A 24109-nucleotide genomic window follows, 5' to 3' on the forward strand; every position below is an offset into this window, starting at 1 on the left:
ATACCCAAAAACTGGGTATTTTACAAAAAATGCAAAAAGTGAATGGGAATTTGTTTTTTAAATCTAAATATGAAATAATTGGTAAAACTGATACATACATATGTATTACACCATTTATAATATTTTTTATTGAAAAACTTGATGAAATTATGAAAGAAACATATCGTGAACCGAAGAATCTTTCTTTTCAATGTCATTATTGGAGAAGTATAAGCAATTCAATGATGAACTTCAGGATTTTAAAATCACAATCTAGGTTAGTCATATCCATTATGAAAAAATAAAAAAAAGGAAGCATGGCTGTTTGGAAGAAAAATCTGAGAAGTTATTAAGACTATGATGTTGTTTATTTCTTTTATTGCTGTTTAAGCGATAACAAGACAAATATAGAAACAGTTTTTACGTTAATAATAAAAAAAAAAAATCAAAATATTATTTTCTGTTGCCTTGCTCATTTGCATTTGCTCCCCTGTACTTCCTGATGAAAATTTATTCAAACTATTTTTAATGCACACAATTAGTGTGTAGGGTGGGAAAGTTAATATTTTTTGGGTATTCGAAGGCTGAGTAAGACTCCTCGCGATTGCGCATTTTGCAAAAAAAATTTAGATGGTATCAAAAGGTGGTAATTTTCTTTTTTAAACATAAACAGTAAAATGAAAGATTATATAAAACTATAAAAATTTATACATTATATTTTTTTTAATTAAAGCCTTATCAAAAAAAATTGTCAGAATTTATAATGAACTATTTTAGGCTCAAATTTTCTTCATTTTAAAATACTATTTTGGAATTTTAAGACTTATTCCATCAGTAATACAATATTTTTGGGACAGTATCAAAATTCCTTCCTGCTGCAAGTGCAGCTATCTTTAATTTTTCGCTTTCCCACTATCAGTTCTTTATCATTTTGAAATAAACCTCAGCAGTTTTTTTCCTTTAGAATTAATTAAAAAATTTTTTAAACATCTTCAAACACATTTTACTGAAAAAGGATTGATTAATTATTTTTATGCTAACATTTATGCTGTACTGCATTTATTTTTATTATTAAATTGTTCTTTTCTTTAAATTAAAACATTGCAAAACAGCTGGAATGTCTATATTTTTTTCTCTCATTCAACACATATGCTTGAAATACAATAAAAAGTGAAAGTCAAAATATCAAAATGAAATAAGCGAACTAAGGACTGATACATTATCACGGGACAGACCAGTCACTTAGTTTGCAAGGTCCATTCTTCAGAACATCTTTGGTTTGTTCCTTTCTATTTTTGAATTTTAAATGTGTCTGTATATTTGTGTGTGTGTGCATGTCTATTATATATATATATGAGATGCGGAATATGCCTGAACACTTGAACTAGGTTTGGAAGAAATTTCTGCAAAAGATATAGGTAAATAAATAGTAATAATAAATTGAGTGACATTTTGATGTCGTGCAGGGACATATTACTGGGTTATAAAAGACTAGGACCTTAAAAAATTGATGTTTGCTTTTTTCTTTTCTTTTCTTTTTTTTTGTAAGTTTTTACTTTTTGTAGGATGGCTTTTTTATATCTTAAATTTGGCTATCAACATTGATAAGGCATATCCAACACATTTAATGTGAATATCATATTAAATTGCTAAGTTGTTTCACACAATACTTATTTAAATATGTGATCAAAAAGAATTTTTGGGCAAAAATTTATTGTTTTGTATATGGTTGGTTATATACATACATAGTGGAATACATACAGAAAAGTATTTTAGTTGAATATAAATTTTTGAAATAAATACCCGGGTAAATACCCACTTTGGGTATTTACCCTGTGGGTATTAACCCCTGAAAATAAATACCCGGGCATTTAACATCACTAGATACGACACTTAGTACGGCAGTTGCCCTCTTGCAAGCTTGCCACAAATCATCCTGTTGTTCATCACGTATGTTCAATCCATTGAATTTGTAGTTGAAGTAATTATTGCCAGTGATGTTCCCATCAATTTTTCTGAGGGCATACTTCCATTAATCCATTACGCACAATATGGGTATACGATCATATATATATATATAATATGTCATAATATTAAAATTTTTGAAGCTTGAGGGTATATGCTATATGTCTAAAAAATGTTTCAGAGCATATGGCATATATGAAGTATACCCTATGGGAACACAACTGGTTATGCGGCCAGTTATTTACATGGTTCTTTAAAATTAAATTTTGTTTGATTAGAAACATAACAGATGCATGAAATAAAATATAGATTAAATGAAATAGATTAAATTGCAAGCTTTAAAATATCGATATTACTAGTTTTACTTTCAACTAGAAAGTCGTCCATCAAGGTACGACGGGTGAAAATTGCTTCTACATTTGAACGAAGCAATTGCCTGTTTGTGATCGTTCGAGAGTTGAAATTGTAACCATAACTCCAGTGGATTAACCCTAAACTCCAATAGGTAGCTTTCATTGTTGACCATTTTTTCATTTCTTTGTTCCCCTGAAATGACAGTCTTACCAGTAAAACAGTTAATTTACTGGATCGAGTTCAGCCTTGTCGCAATAAAGTTTTTCCCTGCATGTTAAACATTTTCTCAAAACATTTTATCAAATTATCATGCCATAGCACACGTTTCATTGTTGAAACATGCAGGTTATTCGATCATCGACTATTACCTATATGAGGATATTGATGACCTAACAACAAAACTATTCAAGAATTCTTCCAACAAAGAATTCCTTGATTACGTCAGAAAAAAAGCAAGGTTTGGTCACAAATCGTTTGTGAAAGCTCGAAGGGACAGTTCACAAGTCTTTTCTTCTTTCTCTATTTTTGCCATAGAAAAATACTTTGGATGCAGTAAGATTTCATTATAAGGAATAAGAATGTCCCCAGTAGGGGCGATTCGGGGAGGCCAAGGAGGGGTTATCATTTGTTTTTTTTTTTTTTTTTTAATTTTACATCCTAAACATGTTATTTCATGAATTTGTAATTCATACAAAAATTGCCCTTTCACACACAGTTGCTAGCAACAAGCTGTGAAAACCCCCATGATAGTAGAAAAGTTGGTTTTAGAAGTCAAGAAAATTAGCCACGCCATGTGATTACTGCAGTCTGTTACATATTGTTTTCTTTTTTTTTTAATTGTAAACATTCTCAAATATTTGTAATTCATTTTATGTGCAATAGAAATGCAAGATATATTATGTAACTTAATAATTATTTTTTTAATATTTTTTACTTTTCATTTTTGATTTCTTTGATCAAGAAATTTTATACTGGCATTATATTTACTTGTACAGCACCTTGTCCCATCCATATATATTATTTATAAACTATAGAGCACAAAATTTTAGAAAAATATGCATCAAAATCTCATTACATGGAATATTAACACAACAAAATACCTGTATCAGTCAAATAAATAATGTTTAGTCCCATTTTAATTGCTATTACCAGACTCGTCAATCTTACAAAATGAAAAAGCAGAACAAACAAAACAAAAACGTAGGAAAAGTATTCACACCTTGGAACCAGTCGAATGCAAATACAATGCACAAAATAAATAATTTTCATGTTTTTAGACACAAATTGAAGAAAAATGAGTACACAAACTATTGCATTTATAATTTTAAGTTAAAAACTTTTAAAAGATAGTTCTAAAATAAACTGGCATCAGCATTAATGTTTCTTTAAAGTTGCTAGAGTAGCTGCTTCAGCTTTTTCCAAATAAATATTGACCAAATTTTTGGTGTAACAAATGTCTAATTCCTCAACAGTAAGTCATTAGGTTCACTAAATTATCTCCTCTTAAATGAATGCTAAATTAAAGACTCTTGACTGTACTCGACAGCCGAAATTTGACAACTTTTTAATTCCATAAAAAGCAGAAGAAATTTCTTTTCTGGCAGGAGGCCAGAGATTGAACACTAAAGCAGGAGAGTTGGCCTGTCTGCATTACATTGATTGAATTCCTTCACACCGAAATGCAAATTCCAGCTAACAAAATTAGCAGTTCATTGAAATTTGTGGCAACATGATTTAATTGTTTTGCATACAGATCTTGTGCTCAAGAGGCTTACAGTTATCTGTTTTAATGATGTAAATTTGTGGCTCTCAAAATTTGTTTCTGCACAGAGGTAAATCTTGGTATCTTTTCATATAAATACTCAACGGTTTCAAATTAACATTTCCTTTTAACTTGAATTCTGAGAATTTTTGTATTATTTTGAGTTTAAAATAAAAAGCTGCATGGGCTTAAAATATAGAAACCTCTAGATAATTTAAAGGTTTGATTAATTCTTTTCAAAAAAATTATAGAGAGTGCACCATCTGTTGTTTTCCTGGACAGCACCTAAAATTCTTCTAACAATTTTCCTTTCAAAAACCATCAATCTATCTTCTTCTGCATTAGTTAAAGCCCAACACTCACTTCCATAAGTTAGGACTGGTCTTAAAAGGGTCTTGTATATGTTTATTTTTGTACTTCGGCGAAGAAGCCTAAACAGCCAGATATTATCCACTTTTTTAAAGCTAATCGCATTAGATGGCTGTGGCACCTCTTTAGACTAGATAGTAGGGACACAACCCATAAAGTCAACTTCACAAATCCAGATGGTGCGTGCAAGAGGGGCCTCTCACCAACCAGATGGCTCGACTGTGCCAAAAAAAAACTTAAAAACTGTTGGCCTCAGTGGATGGAGGAAATATGTTTCTGACAGGGCGGGATGGAGAAAACCGATTGAGACGGTCTTGGTCTGCCCTAGGCTGTAGTGCCGAAAAAGAAGAAGTGGAATTCTTTTCAACTTTTTTCCAGCAAAATACAATCAAAAATAGCAAATTGGTCAAACATAACCAAATATGACACCTATGCTTTCACACTTTAATACTTGGGGCACTATCATTTAACACAAAACCTAAAAATAATGTTTTACTTCAATTAAAATTACAAAACAGGAATCATAAAAATATATATCTTTAATACTTAAAATATTTATTTATAAAATCGCTTTTTGTCTTTAGAGAACATCTTTTTCCTCTTCTTTTCAAGGTATTTCTCCAACTTTCCAGATTTTTTCAAAGCCTCGAAGGATTCAACAAGCTTTTTCTTCTTTATTTCCGCTATAAATTAAAGGAACAAAAATTAAATTTTTCAAGAATGTTTAACATAAAACTAAGAAAATTAAAAAAAGGCATGGATTTTTCTTTTCTGTACAGCGATTGTGACTTATTGGATCTGTTTTTTTAGCACTGATTGTATGTGCCACTGATGGATTGTTTGTTTAGAATTTTAATGAAAAGATGATAGATACCAACATCTCAATGTTAAGATTTAAAAGAAAAAAAAAACAGTTCTTATACATAAGAGAGCAACATTTACAAGGAATTTAAAAATATACAATTTTAGCAGCAAAAAAAAAAAAAAAAACTTGAAGTTGAATTTTGCACTAAAAATCTATACAATATTCATGTATATTTTTTAAAATAAAATAAATGATGCCAAAGTGTGTGATGTAAGATAAACATTTCCAAAAGTATGAAGGAATGATAGTTCCTGATCATCCAGTCATCATCATCATTCTGTAAGCGTAGCAGTAACTCACAGATAATTTTGAAGAAACTAGCAAACCTTAAGAAGGGGAAAGTTACAGTAAAATGTAAGCTAAGATTACCTAGTTGAGTGAGATTTTATGTTTACTAAAAGGAAAAAAAGATGGTGTAAGTAAAAATTATTTAAATTTTAATAACTTCCTCAAAAATTTCAAGAAAAACTAGAAACAACTAGAAACACAGAACAAAATACCAAATGATCTTAGCCCTAAATTTTCAAGGGTTAAAAGGATGCAGGTAGAAAACAAACAAAATTTGGTACCTTCAACAAGGTTAAGAAATATTGCTCAGTGCCATACTTCAGGGACGAAAATAACCTACGTACCATAACTCTGGAAAATGCTAAATTTATCATGCAGAACTAGAGTAGAACAGGTGCATTTTTAAAAAAAGGTCTAAGAAAACTATTGCCTATATCACTTTCTAAAATAGTGGTTTGTTTTCGTAATTCATATTCTGCAACTTAAGCAGAAAAAAATGTTTTAAGCACTTTCCTTGAAAATATAAATTCCAGATAGATATTGGAGAAGAATAAGCAACACTAATAGATTTTTTGCAGCATTATTTAGAGTATTAAATTGTATTTTCAATAAGTACAATTTTGGATATCTGTTAATTAATTATGGTAAATTGTTCAAAAAAAAAAAAAAATTCAGGGGCCATGTCATGATGGCGCCTGAAATTTTTTTAAACTGGATTTAAATACCTATTTCTAACACCTGTGTAGTCTTGAATAAATTTCACCCTGTTATTCCCATTGGAATATTTTTAGGACTCACCGAAAATAATAGCACAGTAAACTCATTAGTTCTTCTTGACTATAGAGTTGCAGTAAACACTATTGCTTCATGTGTTAAATTTTACATGAAGAAGGGGTTCATGTTAGAATGCAAGATTAGGCAATTCTCGCAATATTTTCCGAAATCTCACACAAAAAATCCATTTGAGCTAAAGTCCTCAGAAAAAGAGCACTTAACATTTTAGTTAAGGTAAAGAACCAGCTTGGAATTTTGCCAGTGTGAACCCTGCATGATAAAAAGAGGCATTTGTTGAATGTACTTACACTTCTTTGGGATATATGGCTTCCTCCCAGATTTAAGGGTATTCATCATTTCTTCTTTAAATATCTGTTCTTCTGCCTGCTTCTTCTCTTCCATTTTCTTTGACTTTTCTTGGTTTTTCTACAAAAAAAAAAAAAGTTATATATATTAATAACAATCTGCAAAAATTATGGCCCATTATTACTTCAGTTAGTTTGGAAAATACACAAAAAATACTACCCAACATTGCTTGATTAATTCCCCTTTTAAATCCAACAACTACTTATTTTTCCTTTTAAGACTTCATTTATTAAATAACTGAAACATTTTTGCACAAAACCACTTATTTGCACAAAAACAATGTCACAGCAAAAAAAAAAAAAAAAAGCTCTATTGATTTTGATGATACAAGAAATACAATTGATTTTATTTTTTGGATGATACAAAAAATTTTCAATCTCAAATTGTAATATTTTGATGTAAGTCAAACAAGATTTTTTGTTATTATAAAATAATAATGTTTTTCCTATAATTATTTTAAATATTAATTGAGACCTACTAATATTCAGTGCAGTATTGATTTATTTAATATTAAGCTCATTTTTATTTTCAGTATTTCACACCAATAGTAAAGTGCGTGCAGGGCAAAGTGAAATAGTTCATTCCATTAATTTATTGATTCATTTAGTATCTATTCATTTATTTATTGATTCATTTACATACCTTCACTCAATAATTTTCTTATTTATTCACTCATTTATTTTTTTCATATATTAATTAAAAAAATTATTTCTTTGTTTATTGTTTCATTTTTATTTATTCATTCATTTTTTTATTGACTCATTAATTTGATAAAAAAACATTTTTTATAATCAAACAATAAATATTTCACTGAAAAGATATTTTGTTTTTCACTTTTCCCCATGAAAAAAAAATTAAATTTTTTAACTTTTTTTTTTTGAAGGTCGTTTTAATACAAGTTTCATCATAAATTAGATTGTTCCTTCTTTAGTCCAGGTTTATTATACAAAAAAGGGGACAAAATCGCAAAGCTTGATGTAGTTTTGATTTTTTAATATGTTGTTTGGGTCTGTTAGGGTAATGTAAACCTAAGTTTGCAGTTTTCGAAAATCGGAAAATCTCCAGTAACAATGCACTAATGTAGCCGATTCTGGAAGCTTCTGGCTGCGTTTTGGCACATCTGAATCGGAATGGCATCATCAGTGCATTGCTACTGATGGCCACCATCTTCTAGATATTGTTTTTAAACGTTAATGTAAAAAAACTGTTTGAAGTGCCAAAGGTAATAAAAAAAATTCCAATCCTCTACATTTAACAGTATTTTACTAATTAAATGAGGGCATACCTTTTGCGCACCCTGTATAAGTTATCTGTGTTGAGGAAACATGCCGGTTATGAGGAAGAAAAAAATAGGCCAAAAGTTGAAAGCCTTATGCAGGTATTGCAAACGTTTTTTTCCCTACAAATCTTTACATTTCGTACTAATCAATTTTGAGCGAATTCCATTTTTCAACTGAAAATTAACCTGCCAAGTTTGATTTTGAATAGATAATATTTTTGATATACGACAGCTATCTGTTTAAAAAATTTTCATTAAAAACATAGCCATTCAAAAAATAAGTAATTTTATAATGCACTCAAATGCCAACCAAGTAAAATAATAAAAGTGATAACGAACCTCCTTATTAACCACCAGCAATACAGAGATACCAACAATTAGCAATGGGCTCTGACCGTCAGCTAGGATTTAAACTCCTCTACATTTATAAATCTCCAATGATAATCAAGGACAAGTTAACCACATAACAAAATGTTTACAAACTTAATGAAGTAAAGTTTTTTTCCTTTTTAAATTTCAAGTTCAACTTATGACTTGAATGAAATAAAACGATTTCTGGTTTTACCATCTGGGCATAACTAGCAAATCAACATAATCTCCGTTTGCAAAATTTAAATATGATCCTTCTGACTTTCTTTTGTTCAAAACTCTACACACAAAGCCTTTGAAATTTGAAATCATAATTGCAATCCTCCTTTAAACCTTCTCCAATAAAGTATTATAAGGTGTGGGTATACTTCAATATGTCAGAAAACTTCCTCAGAATTATTAATAATAAATTATGTTTCTAAACGATTTATAAGTATCAAATATATCTATTCTTGCCCTTACAAATAAAATGATGATTCCAGACCCTCTTTAAGTAATATGAAAAAGAGTACCTAATTTAACTGATTTCACTGTTCTCTTTAGCATAGCCGAAATTCTAACAAATTTAGATTGGTCCATCACTTTAAAAGAGTTTTAAAGAAATAAAGAAAATAAAAAACAACAGTACTGAACTTTCTAAGGTTCTCTAATGTATCTTTAACTATTGAATTAATCAAGAAGAGCAATTTAACCAGAAACTACAGAGGGTGCACAAATTATTATACTCAAGCAAACTTTTCTGTACATTTCTTGTCTTTTGTTGTTGTTACATAGATTTATTATTTGAACAAATTTTAGTTTATTTAAAAGTTTAAAGTTTATTTTGACAACAGGTTACTTTTTTTTTTAAATAAATATTTTAAATGTGATAGACGTCAGTGTCACTGTCTGTTAAAATTTCAAGTTACATCTTCTTGTGAGTGTGATTTTTGAAAAAAATAATGATTTCATACATAATACTAGGTAACTCATGTAGCCATATCATGCATTGAAAGCATTCCATGCCGCATCCAAGCAGTGATAGCAGCAAAAGGCGGAGTTACTAAATATTAAATGATCCTTTTTTTTACTATTTATATTATCGATCAGAATATACGTTACGCTATAATATGTTTAATTTATATTTTAAATTAACTTTAAAATGTATTCAGATAATAAAACTATGTAACAACAATGAAAAAATAATAAAAATACCAAAAAGTTTGTTTGAATATAATAATTTGGCCACCTTCTGTATATTGAAAACCACTCTAAATTACTTCCGTTCTTACAATTTGAAATAGCTCTAAGTAAAATTTTTCATCAACAATATCAATTAAATTTGCTAAGTTAATGATAGCAATTGAAGTGAATAAGGAAATGTGTCTACACAGTAAATTTTCTAGGAACTTTTCTGATAAAATAAATGAATTTAAATAAATTAGAGCAAAAGTCTAAGAGTGAACCCAAGCAAATGGCTAATCTCCTTACTGTAATTTTTGAGTGATCAAGGGTCACTCAGTCAGGAAGATTTGTCGAATTTTGGAGCAGACTGTAAAAAACTGTAGCAAAACTTTTCATACATGAAGAACTTTAAAAAAAGAAAGAAAGAATGTTTAAAAAGTTTTAAATTTCATATATGACTTAGAAAACAAAGCAGGTTGGCAGCCCTGCATTTAAGTAACTCAACCCTTCTAGTGTTTGGCCAATTTTTCATAAACAATGGAATTCCTTGATTTATGAAATTTAATGCCATCCAGTGGTTTAGTTAAAAACTTCAGAAACCCGCATTTTTGATAAGCCAAATAAAAATTAAGCAAATTTCTGCAAATTGTGCTCGTTTGAGCAAACTAATGCAATTTGAGTAAAATGTTCAAATGGGCAAGGCAAAAGAATGTAAGTGCTAGTCCTCAATGAAAGATACAACACAAAAATTGTTAATACCTATCAACACAAAGTTATTTATGCTTCACTGATAGAATTGCATACTGGGTTTAAATGATGAAGTGTCCTGGAAATGGATGTGATTAGATTTCAAAATTTGTAAAAATCACACCTAGCATAATAACGGCCAAAACATAAATTTTCTGCATTATGGGTAAAAGTTGGCAGTTATGCCATCTTTAAAACAATAAAATACACTCAAAACTTTTTGAGCGGCCCTTTTCAGTGTTTTTTTTCTTCTTCTTTTCTTTTTGTGCGGTATATGAAAATTTCAATCAGATTTTGACTCAATTGTCGAAATTATTTGTAAAAAGTGCGCGAGGTAGTATCCTCAAGTGACTACAGGGGCATCTTGATGAGAGGTCACTGTGACCTCCCAAAAATTCTGTCCGACAATTCAGAAAAATTATCATAATTTGGTTTATTTTGATTTCGCATAAAGAAGCAACTCCTAGTTATTTCGTAAGTTTTAGGGTCATTTTTTATGTGAGACTTTTTTATGTGGTCCCTATCCACCGAACAAAATTTTTTTTCCTAACTGTGTCGCGAAACATTTTTTTTATAGCTAGTTGTGAAGTTTCAACCGATTTTTTTTAATGCAATTTCTTTCGTGCGGTCCCTAACCACTGCACAAAAACAGGTTTGAGTGCATTGTTCAAAAGAGGAATAATCTTCTATTTCAGCACAAAAAATCCCAAAATAACACTTTTGAAGCAGATGTCTCTATTTGGTACAATTGCTGCCGAGTGTGACCCCTAGGTGTTTAAAATACCACATCTAGTTGATAATTACGGTCTTTATTGCATCAGTATGGACAAAATATTAGCAGCAAACAATGCGAAACTGAAATACAGAAAGTGTTCTGAATAAAATCAAGTTTTGTTAAGACAATGACTGATAACCAAACATATTTAACCTGATACAGTTGCTAACAAGACAGTAGTAATGATTGTTTTAATGCAGATAAATACAAAAACGTATGAGCAAAAAGTTACTTTCCTGAAACCAGGGCTAAGATAGAACTACATGCAATATACCAATAGCCCGGTTATGACATCCAGAGACTGTAGTTTTGTCCCTATTATGGACTCAGCAGTAAGTCCATAACTGAGCTAGAGGCAGAAGTCATGTCATTGAAGCTGAGATTACCAGCAAACTGGCATTTAAACTAATTTAGCACACCAGTGATAGCTTAAAGGACATTGCATGATTTTGCACACCAGTCAAGCAATGTCCTTTAAGCCAGGGCAAAGGGAACTTTATGAACGTCTGCCTACAGCTTGATTATCTACTATTCTAGACAGATGAGTCCGTAACAAGGACGAAACTGTAGTCTCTGGATGTCATAACCAGGAAGTTGGTATATTGCATGTACAAAGTCATATGTTCCACAAAAAAAATTTTCATTTACTGAAATTCAAAATTCTATAACAGCATTAGAGAAGGTTAAACAAAAAAACCCAGTAAATTCATGTAACTTTTAATACCGAAACTGCTGTTACAATTACAAGTTCATATACACTATATAACCAAAAGTATTGGGACACTTTCAAAAATTCACATTTTTAAGGACTTCTCCAGAGAGCAGTTGCTTCTTAACTTTTGTGACATAAAAGTTATGTTCCAGTTGTCATTTTCCATTGAAAGTTGTATCCCCATGCATTGGGGGATCAACAACAAATTGAGGAAAACAAAAATGTTATTTGATCATCGTTCATCGTAAATAGCTGAGAATAAGCTGGAAATTTCAGAACTTTATTTGCTTACTATGTACAAATATTTTACACAACTTCGAGAAAGTATCACGGATATTTATGAAGATATAAGCATTTCTTTCAAAAGTATGAATTTTATTTGAAGGTTTTTGGCTCATATCACACCAAGTTTCTCATCAAAACTTGCCAAACTTTCAAAAAACTTGACAGCATACAAGAGAAGTATGATACTAAAATTTGAAGTTAAAATGTTGAAAATTTGATGAAATATGATCATTTAAAGAAATTAGTCTTTCTCTGTGCATGCGCGAAAGACAGCAATTTATAACTTTCATAATCTAAACCGCAACTAGATCCCCCAACTCATAACCAAATTCCAGTTCAGTATCGTAAAAATTCAGAAAGTTATCAGTGATCTAGTGAGCCGCATTTGAATAGCTATTAGATAGGCGACAGAACGTGAGGGATCGTTCGCAAATAATATGTTTTTATCATGGATCTCACTGAGCGATTGCAAGCAAGTGTTGCAAACTTGCGAACGGCCCCTAACGAGTCATTGCCTATCCAAGAGCTATTCAAATTTGGTTCATTAGATCGCTGATAACTTTCTTAATTTTTAAGATATTGAACTGGAATTTTGTTATGAGTTGGGGAATCTAGTCGTAATTTTGATTATGAAAGTTGTATATTGCTTTCGCGCATGCGCAAAGAAAAATTGATTTAATAGCTCATATTCCATCAAATTTTCAACTGTTGAACTTCAAATTTTAATATTATACTCCTCCTGTACGCTGTCAAGTTTTCTAAAAGTTTGGTAAGCTTTAAGGGAAAACTTTATGTTTTATGAGCCAAAAACCTTCAAATAAAATTCACAGTTTTGAATGAAATGCCTAAATCTTCGTGATTATCAGTGATACTTTCCCGAAAGTACGTAAAATATTTGTACATAGTAAGCTAACTACTTTCTGAAATTTACAGCTTATTCTCAGCTATTTACGATAAATGATGATCAAAAAACACCTTTGTTTTCCTCAATTTGTTGCTGATTCTCTAAATGCATGGGGGATACAACTTTCATTGAAAAATGACAGATGGAGCATACCTTTTATATGACAGAAGTTACAAAGCAAATGGTCTTATATTTCTTGAGAAATCCTTAAAAATATGAATTTTGGAAAGTGTCCCAATACTTTTGGTCATATAGTGTAACTAAATTTAGATGCCAACACTACGAATTATTTGCCCTTGCGTTAGGCATTAAAAAAATTCTTATGAAGCAGAGTGATGCAGAATATGATTGTGATAAGGAAAAAGCCATTTTGTTGAAATTAAAAAATTCAGCCCTATATTATAAAAATTTTACCCTCAACAAAAAATTATCTTTGGGTACAACTACGAGTTAAAAGTTTCTATGTGAACAATTTTCAAAAGAAAAAAAAAACTATCATAATTTATGTAACTGGAAAAAAAGTAGTTAAATGGTGAAATAACTTACAATTCTTTGGAGAAGATAAAGGATTTGTTGTTTTTGTTTTTCATCATCACCAACTCTTTGTAACTCTTTTTCCAGAGCCTTAAAAAATTAATAGACAGATTAAAACTGATATCTATGAAAAAAAATGTTTTTTTTCTAGCCGTATTAAATAAATTATTAATGAAGGTAATTATAACATAAATGCAGTGATCATAGCTAGACAATACAGATACTCATGCTGTGCACAAATACATTTGCTGCTATGCAGATACATTTTCTGTGGGTATGTTTGGCCAATAATCTTTACTTAATATCCATATTAAGCATTGATTGTCTTCAAAATCTAAATAATTTATAGAAAAACAATCTACCTTTTGATTTTATGTATACATGATTGAAAGCAAAATGCATTGTTTAAGTAAAAATTTTATCTTCCAACTGTATATTGTTCCTCATACATACAAATGGTTTTTGAGCTGTGTGCACAGATATTTTATACTTTTATCTTACTATGGAAGAGACCTATTAAGGAAACAAATTTTTTGAACTACATTGTAGGGATTTTAAGTTAACTCAAAACCACCAATATGAATAAAGTAATATAATTGGCATTTTTTTTTCAGCAGTAACTCCCATATCAATCATTGTACTATTTGATATATATGAGGATCATCCGGAAAGTAAAGGAAGATTTTGTATAAAACCTTTAATAACTGAAATAAAAAAAGTAAATCTTTGTTTACTTACTAAATGATACTTAAGTTAATTTTCTACATAATCACTCTTTAAATTAAAGCACTTGTCATGGAGTTTTACAAGTTTTTCTATGGCTTCTGCATACACAGTTGCCCCCAAGCTGTTGAACCAGTCATTAATAGCTTCTATCATTAGTGGTTTCCACCCAAAAAGCTTTTCAACTTTGGGAATAAGTGAAAGTCACTGGATGAAAGTCACCACAGTGTTTGTCTGTAAATTTCTATTCGTCCCAGTCTTCTTGCATTCAAAAATCTAATGAAATGATGAACTTCACACTTGGAGGGATCATTAATTGCAATGGACATTTTAAAGTTGCACAGCTAAGCAATAACTGGCCCTAGGGAGTCGCAGCTAATGCCAGATTTAAGCGAACAAGTGACAAGGTCAATAATCACGCGGCAGCAGTGGATGGGGGGGGGGGGGGGGGGGGGGGGACACCCACCAGCACAAAAATTCTTTACTTTCCGGATGACCCTCATATTAGCATTTTATGATCTAACCAACAGAAATTATTTAGTTACATAAAATGTACTGCTGCTATATAACCTTAAAAAGAAACTCATTCTTCCATTTTGTCAAATACCTATACGTTCACAAGCTCACAACTTTGTATTGAAATCCTAGCAATTTTTGTCAATTTATGTCTTCTACTGTCCCCTTCTTTTCTCATTAAACAGCGCGTTTCTTTCCACAGAAATTTTGAAATTTATGTTGACATTTTGAAACAACATCAAAATAAAAGTTAACTTAACCTCAAAGTACAGAAGAACCTCAATAACTCAACACCCCAAGGGAAAGTGAAAACATGTCAACTTAAGCAAATTTCAACTTACTGAGATTCCATAATTTTAAGTCTTATAGAGCTTCTGTATCACTTATTTACTAATGCTTAACATTTACATTATGATAATTAATTCCAGTAAATTAATTTTCTATTGGTTTTCTTCTGTTGAAAAGTACATAAATCACTAATAATATATGGATACCTCATTAGAAATAAATACATAAGTTTTGAAAAGAGATAAAAGCTTCTTGACAGTCAGATCTGTTAAATATAAAAAGTCCAGCTCACACAAGTTTGAAAACCATGTCATGGTACCTCTTTCTCTAGAGGTGTACATTTATTTATCCCACCGTTTCCTAACCTCTTTGAATTGCACTAAGAGCACAAAAGGTGGTAGCTGACTCCCCTAGATAAAAGATAAAATTCTCTAAAAGAGTTTTCCAAAAAAGAATTGACTGATCAAGAAAACGCAACAAAAAATTCTGAGAAAAGAGAGGTTAATATGAACGAATAAAGGTAGCAAATATATTGATATTGACCCTGAATAGAAATTGGATGTCAACTTATAGGGGATCATGAAAATGTATGTCAAATTAGGAAGTTTTTGCCCATTAAAATTAGCACTGTGCCAACCATAAGAAAAATACATGTTGAATTACTGGGGAAGTCAAGTTACTGTAGTTTCACAGTAATGGTAAGTAAATGCTTAATGGGTTTCTCAAAGCCAGACCATTTAACATAAAATAAAATTTCCCACTAAAACAACAGAACATTGTTTTAAACAGATACATGTTAGGAAAATTGAATCGTCAATTTCCTTGGAAGTGAAATGAAATTCAGAAACGCTACTCCTAGTTCAAAGTAATGAACCCTCGATTGGATGGTTTGTAAATAAGGAGTCAACATCAAAAGAAGCCACAAAACAGTTACGTGGTAAGAGATTGTAGAATTTTCTGCAAAACCAATATATCTTAAACTGAATTAACTCAGACTCTTAAGAGGAGAAAACACAGGCACTAAATATTTAACGAGTATATTAGAAGCTACATCAATATCGGAAGCAAATAGGCCACAAAGCAGTGAAAGTATCATATACCTCAGATAAAACATAATATCTAGCAATTAGCAATAGAAGGAATAACAGAATGTTTAACATTTACAGAAATAGACTGAATTGAGTTCACAGCTAAAGAAATAACTTTTAAATCCCTATCAATAGGGTTTCAAAAAATTTCTGAATACAGACCAGAAGAAATCAAACCATTAGTTTTATTAACATGAGATGATTTTTCAAAAACAACAATTTGACCACCTTGGTCTGGTATGGTAAAAACCAGAGCAAAATTAGAAATTGAATCCTAAACACAACAGCTAATAGTATCAGCAAAAATAGGTTCAGAAATTTTGGATTTGAAGTTAATATTAGAAGCTTAAGATGTTAAACATTTTTTTTTTTTTTTTTGAGAATAAGATGAGGAGCAAAATTTAAAAGCTTCTTCAGCAGAAGTAACAAGCTTAGAAAATGAAAGTTTAATTGCTACAGAAAATTTATCATAACATTTTAGAACCTTAGTTTGAGAACTGCTGAATGGAACATTTTAGTTGGGGGAACCTACCCTGCCAGTGCCATAATGCCGTAATTAGGATCTGCGTAGCATTTACAATGCTGCCAAGTTGCCCCAACTATAGAAAGATTTACAACCATACTTATTAACAACAGGGTTAATTGTAAAAGCAACTTTAAATATTCCTACTGTCACTTTGTTGAACACATTTCTGATAATTTGATCTGTTTCAAATCTTATAATCAATAACATTTTTGCATATCATTGAAATCAGAAATTGTAATTATAATTACGGATTATCTCTTTCCATTTGATGATCAAAATATTTTGTTGGTATCTAAGATGCAAAAATACAGGGTGTCTATAAATGATGGACCCGATTTTAAAAAATCGTATTTTCAAAAGTCTCGACGGAATAAAATAATTAATGCGTAAAATTAAGGAGATAAGTATCAAGTTTTTTTTTACCTTATAAATGTTCAATATGGAACCCTCTTGTCAAACGGCATACGTCCATTCAATAATCTAGTTCATTCCACACATTTTCTAACATGTCTCTGTTAATGGTTTGTAATGTTGCAGAAATGTGTTGTGTTTCAATTCTGGGAGCGTTTTCGGCATTGGCTGTACCAAAGCACGGTCTTTCACGTAACCCCACAGAAAGAAATAGCATGGGGTTAAGTCTGGAGATCTTGGTAGTCATGTGAATAACATTAAATCATCGTCACCCACACGACCTATCCATCTGTGTGGAAGCACATTGTTTAAGTAACTACGAACCGACAAAGAGCAATGAGGAGGTGCTCCATCTTCTTGGAAGATAAGATCGGGACTGTGCTCAAGCAGTTGCGGAAATAACCAAATTTCCAGTATGTCGAGATAATTGTCCCCTTTTACAGTTTGTTCTGCGAAGAAAAAGATCCATAAATTTTTTCATGTGACATTGCACAGGTAACTTGGTACTTTTCTCCTTAATTTTACGCATTAATTATTTTATTCTGTCGAGAACTTTTGAAAATATGATTTTTTAAAATCGAGTCCATCATTTATAGACACCCTGTAAAATAGTTAATGTAAGGATTTCAACCATCCCATACTATACAACAAAATTTTTACTCACATGTTTCATGAATTATGACTAAGAACTTGTGTACGGATACTCAACTTAGATTGCTAAAATGGTTGCAAAAGGGATTTCTGATACAAAAATTGTACCAATAAGGTAGTGGAAGGATCAACACACTACTCCAGCACAGCATAATATGTAGAATTTGATAACTCATGTTTTGATTATCATGTTTTGATGAAGATTATGCCTTAAAACTTCCCAACACGTTTTTCCCCATGGCAGTTTACAAAAAGGGTAATCTGACTATAATACAAGGGGGTCCCAAAAGAAACTGGACTAATGGTATGCAGCCGATACCAGATGTATTGGAATGTTCTCCAGCTAGATGGTTTAAGTAGAGGCCTCCATAAAACAGCTGTGCAAGTAGCATCAGTGTAGCTGATAATGTCTGATCATAGTGTTGGTTTTCTCAAGTGTTATTGCTTTCCGCCAGCGAACTCTTAATGGCAGATTTAAAAGAAGAAAGAGTTTGCTTCAAATTTTGCTTCATGCTTGAAAAGTCGGCAACAGCTTACCCAATGCTTCAACAAGCTTTCAAGAACGATGCTATGAGCCGTACACAAGTTTTCAAGTGGTTTGGGCGGTTTAAACGTGGTGAGATGAGTGCTGAAAATCATGCTCATTCTGGACACCCTTCAGTGTCTCGAAATGATGAAATAGTTGAAAAAATCCTACAAAAAATCAACGAGAGTCATTGTTTTACAGTTGACGAAATGTCAGGAGAAACAGGAGTGAGTTGGAACTCGTGCAGGCGATCAGGTGAATGGTTCCTTCACAATAATAACGCTCCCGCACACTCAGGACAAAAACTGCCGAATAAGGAATTATTCGGCCTTCACTATTAACCGCTACTTGGCCTCTCAGGGGTGGCTAGTCATTTTTCGACCCCTATATTCACCAGATCCCTAGCCCTCCGTGATTTTTTTCTGTTCCCGAGGATGAAAAAAATCCTGAAAGTAAAGCATTTTGATGGTGTACAGGATGTCAAAGTTGCTTAGCATAGCGCACTGAATGTGATCAAAGTAGAAGAGCTTAAAGAAATTTTGGCAATAAACTGATAAATAAATATTTCAGAGCAAAAATCTAGGTTTTTTTTTATCCTCCCTTTTGTATTAGCTTGAAAAATCATTAAATTAACACATTACCCCTCTGTATCGCTCCCAAAATCCAATCACAGCAAATTAATTTATTAAAGTGGATCTAGGTTTATCTTTCTTTAAAATACAGATTAACTTTAAGAAAGCACATTGATATGAGTTCTATTTTTGATCAAGAGCAGTTGCATACAAGTTTTACTCATAGAAGTTTTTCAAAAGGTGCAAAACAGTAAGCATCATTGAAAAATAAACAAAACAAAAGTGGAAAAAAAAAAACAGTTGATTTTTTTCCCTAACAGGAAGAGAGCACCATGCTATTACTAAAATTCAGACACTTAAAATTGCAAAAACCTTAGCAATGTTGACATACAAAAATATACCTTTTTTTCTTGATATTTAATGTCATTGATAAAAGAATAATCTTCTTCAAACTGCTCTTTGCTAAACACTCCAGATAAATCATCAAATCTTGGGTCACGGGAATGCTAAAATAAAACAAACATTTTAATATGCTATTTATAGCAACCTAACATTGTCCTTTTCCAAAATATTACTCTCACTTGCGCGCTTACAGAAAACATTGAATATTAATGAAACTACTACTATTATTCTCAACACCCCAGGAAAAAAAAATGAAAAAAATTTACAAGTCTTCTTATGGAAGAACTAGCTTTGGGAGAAAGTTAATTTCAGTTGTTGTGCTTTCTACACTGGATAAAGATATGTTGTTGATTGCACTAGGAAAATACTTAATTATTTGGAAACATAAAAATAATTCATTTAATTACTGAAGAAGTTAGATTAAAATGGTAACTATTTGATATAAATGCATCAATTTAAAAAAATTTTGTCCTTGAATCTTAACTTCAAAATAATGCTCAAAAAAGTTTTGGAGCTAGACCTGAAAATTCAACTTTCTCTGCCAACTTAATGAGTCAATGGCCAACACATTTCTTCATTCAATAATCACTTTTCACTATTTTAAATTTTTCAGATTAAATCTCATAGCAAAATCTACACTTAAAAAAAAAGTTTTAAAAAATTATGTGCAGGATTTAATGAGCTTGAATTTAAATATTCTGGGATAATTATAGATGACTTTTAACAATGAATTACTTAATAATTCTTCTTTCACACAACTTTCTTAAAAGTTGATATGTTCTAAAGTAGTGGTACCCAATACACGACCAGCAAAATTGTTTACTGAATATTCAGTATTCAGTCAAATATTAAGTTAGAATATCAACTGAATATTTGATGCTCAGTATACAGCAAAATGTGATATTCAAAGTACCTCTAGTTATAACTTTTCAGTGTACAGAACATCCATAGGCTTTCTTTCAGAGCCGTAGAACTCGGGGCTGTAGGAAAAGAGGGCAAGCGGGGTGAACACTAAGATATGAGAGGGCATTATAAACTGAGCTTTTACTGCACTAAAAATGTTTTCTTTTTTCCATATTTGATAAGCATTTTTCTCAAATAGTGTTTTCATGCTACACATCAGATTTAATTCCTGTCTTTTTTTGACACACAAAGACAACATGTTCAACTACATAGTAATTAAAGGCTGTTATTATTAATAATTAAGATATAAAAATATTCAGTAATTTTCCATTATATGCCCACTAGCATGTGTTTGATAGCTTTAAAAAAAGGCTAATGTTCTTGTTGCTGTGTCCTGAAGTATTTTAATCAGCTTCATCTCTCGATGTGTGATGTGTGTGTGACGGATTGGGGGGGGGGGGGTACCTGAAAGTGTTCGCTCCGGGCACAATCGTCTCTTCAGACGGCCCTGGCCCAAATCACCATAGAAACTTATATGGACATAATTAAATTGTGCTTTGGTTAATAATTATTTTTTCCATGCACTTTCTATTGCATGTCAATAAGTTAATTTTTTTTTCATCTTGTGAGTTTTTGCCAGTTTCTGCCGCAAATGTGGTTCTGCCGCAAATATGGTTTTAACCGCCTCGGCAGAAACTTGCCAACCCTGTACCAAACCCAAAACAAAATTTTTCCAGGTACTTTTTTAAAGGTTAGTTTAGCTACATTCGTTTTTTTTTTTTTTGAGCAATCACGATTGCTTATTGTTCTCATTTGACCGTTTTTGGTGTCCGTGCCTTTTTTAACTTGGACCAGAAACCTTTGCAGCACCACCGGCCACCATCCTCTGCTGGCGGCGCGGCGCGGCTGCTCCGGTTTTGAGCTATCCGCATCTCCTGGTTGGAGGCGTCCATGTCCTACACACACGCACATTCACACACACACACACACACACATACATGACTTCACACACATACACACACACGATTTCACCTACGTGCATACACACAGGTCTACGGACACACACAACTATGCACAAGTAACTGCCCATGAGGAGAGGCAGACTTGGGGGGGGACAGGAGCCGTTTCTAGAAACAATAACTCCAACGAGTAGGGTCCTGTCTCAGTTCGTGATTGCGAAAAACATAATTTGAGTTCAAAATTTCAGAATTCAAATTAATTTTTTTTTTCTTTTATGGTTGACTGTGCTGATGTGACATTTTATACACTTTATGTTTATGTCACTGTTTAATGTAAATTTCAAACTATTACATCCATCCATCCCTAAAACAGCTTTGTTTTTTGAATAACTTAGATAATTTTTAAGAAATCGCTTCAATAAATTGTTAAGCATCTGAATCAATTAACCAACGTTTTGAAGCACGAAAATTGTAAATTACTGCAAATACTACGCAGTAATTTGCAATTTTTGTGCTTCAAAATGATGGTTAATTGACTCATTAAATTTTCAGCACAAAGGTATTTATCTGTTATCAAATACATCTCTTCACACAGGAAAGGGGCCGTTGGTTTCAGCCTGGAATCTTATTAAAAAAATCTAGCAAATCTGATGCCACAGAAGTAAAGTACCCCAACTTTGTTTCCAAAAGTTCACTGCACTTCAACACAGATTTCAATGTGTCATAGGTATCTGCCAGGTTGAACCATCGAACTTTGGTAGGGTCTCAGCCTCAGGGGAGATTGTGTGGTGTGGTGTGAGAGAACTAATAGTAAACAAAAGGTGCAGATCAGGGTTTCCGCTATGGTCGCAAATTTCGGAAATGCTAAAATACAATTTAAATTACGAAAATGAAGCAAGGCATTTTTGCTTTTTTGCAAAAATAAAATCAAAAGAAAAAATAAACAAAAACAATGCACAACCCGAGAGAGAAAGCAAGTATGACATTATTGAACTTAATCTTATTATAATTTTTAGCTAACATGTTTAAACTATTATTAAATTCAACAATACTTTTTCTTAATGGGTAATACGTCCCCAGAATAAATGCATAAGGTCAGTTGGAGTAAGTGCGAAGTCATTCCATGTCAATTCAACCAATAAAATGGCATTTTGACACCCACCGACACGGATTTAGATAAAACTTGGTAAGTTTAGTCCTTTAATGTAGAAAAATATCCACATCAATTTTTTCTTCTCAATCTGCTTTAGTTTTTATTTTACAGCCAGTCAAAATTTTGAATTTTTCGTATTTTCCAAACTATGACAATTCTGTGCGTTGACTGAAAATAATTTGTATTTTATTTATTTTTCAGCCAATTTTTATGAAAATTTACAGTAATATTAATGAAAGTATGAGGATTTCAGAAAAAAATATAAAAAAATTCTAAGTAATATTTTAAAAGTAGAAAAAAATTATTTTCGTAATTTTTTTTCCTAAAAGTATGAAATACGTTAAAGTCAATATCAACCAAAGGGAATATGATAATCAAAAAAAATCTTTTTTCCTGATGATCTTAGATGTGTGTTCTGCCATTAAAAAAAATAAAATTAATGGCTTTTTCAGTTCTTTATATTTTTAGCTTAAAAATATATCTGCTTCATTTTTTTTTTTTTTTCAATTTTATTTTTTTATTATCCCACACTATTATCAAAAAATGAATGTATTCAAAAATATAAATATCTCAATAATTTGCACATGAAATACTCTTAATTTTTATTTTAATCACAAAAATGCTATTTTTTTTTACAAATTTCATTACATAGTACACTAGTGCAACCAGAAATACTTTCTGGAGGGAGTTTTTGGACCACAAATCCCTACTGGAAGGGTTTTTTGGACCAGTAATACTTTTTTGATCAATACTTTCTGAAGGGGATTTCTTGATCAAAAGTATCTTCTGAAAGGGGATTTTTTCATCAAAACAGTCCTTTCATATGCATAAACTATTGTACTATTAGAATATGCATGTATGTTAAAACCAATGCCTTGGGGGTTCACCCCCCCCCCCTTGCCGCGCCACTGACATAGTAGCCACTTTAAAAGTGCTCTCTTCTCATCATTCTTCCAGCCTGTGAAATGTTCTGCTATTTCAAAAGTGAAACACAAATTCTTCTTCATCTACACGTTTCCCAACCAGTGGTTTGCGAACCCCTACGGGTTCGTGAGGGCTGAGGGGTAGAACGGGTGCTCTCAAAAATACTATTGTAATGGAGGAAGTTTATAATTAATGTGCTGTTTACTCATCATTTATTCATTTGTCTCTTGCAAGGCCAAGTTCCATAGAGTTCTGAAGAAGTTAAACTTATGGCTACAGAGTATATGAAGTTGAAAGCATATAAATACTTTCGTTTTCTCAGTAGCTTTTGATAGGAAAATTCGATTAAACTTAATGGAAACAGTACAAAGAGCATATGCGAATGCCTGCTTCACTATTAAAGTGGGACAAGGAGTTGCCGTGTTTATTAGCAACAATTTCCTATGACCTTTTAGTGATGAAAAAGAGAAGGAATGATTGGCAACCCAAAAATACATCAGGGATAGGGGAAAATATTTTTACTTAAGATCAATTTTCTGGGTGAAACTTGCTACAGTGTGAATTATACAGCTTTAAAAAAAAGAAAAGAAAAAGAAAAAAAAGTCAAAGGAATAAACTATGCAACTTGCTTTGTGGTGTATGTAAAAAAGGAGTTCATGAAATTTGTTCAGATTGAGTTTCTCTTAACAAGTGGGCATACAAATATGTTTGTTGATAAAAAATACGCTTTTTTAAAATATCTGGTTATTAAAGCAGTTCTATTGTTTTTCAAAAATAAAATAAAATTCTTAAACACTCAAACTCGAAATTGCAGTCAAATGATAATTATGTGCCGTATATTCCTACCAAACAGCTAGACTCATAATCCTGTACAAGAAGTTATAAATTTAAAGACTGTTCTAGTTTTATTGCAAGAAAAAGGATCATATTGTTAAACTGAGAGTTTCTAAAGGGTATTTTCTGAAACTATTCCTTA

The 24109-nt window shown here is 31.5% G+C and overlaps 1 protein-coding gene across 1 annotated transcript in view; it reads right to left on the bottom strand.

Annotated features, from left to right (window-relative positions):
• Positions 1-238: 238 nt before the first annotated feature.
• Positions 239-24109, bottom strand: part of LOC129219842 (ribosomal RNA processing protein 36 homolog) — a 29413-nt gene continuing 5542 nt past the window's right edge. Inside the window, exons 3-6 of the mRNA XM_054854151.1 lie at positions 19194-19298; positions 13504-13581; positions 6665-6782; positions 239-5112 (exon numbers count right to left, since the gene is read on the bottom strand). Of these exons, the coding sequence (XP_054710126.1) occupies positions 4985-5112; positions 6665-6782; positions 13504-13581; positions 19194-19298 (429 nt within the window). The 3' untranslated portion in view covers positions 239-4984. The remainder of the gene's footprint in view (positions 5113-6664; positions 6783-13503; positions 13582-19193; positions 19299-24109) is intronic.

Source organism: Uloborus diversus, chromosome 4 (assembly GCF_026930045.1).
Source record: "Uloborus diversus isolate 005 chromosome 4, Udiv.v.3.1, whole genome shotgun sequence".
Lineage (NCBI taxonomy): Eukaryota > Metazoa > Arthropoda > Arachnida > Araneae > Uloboridae > Uloborus > Uloborus diversus.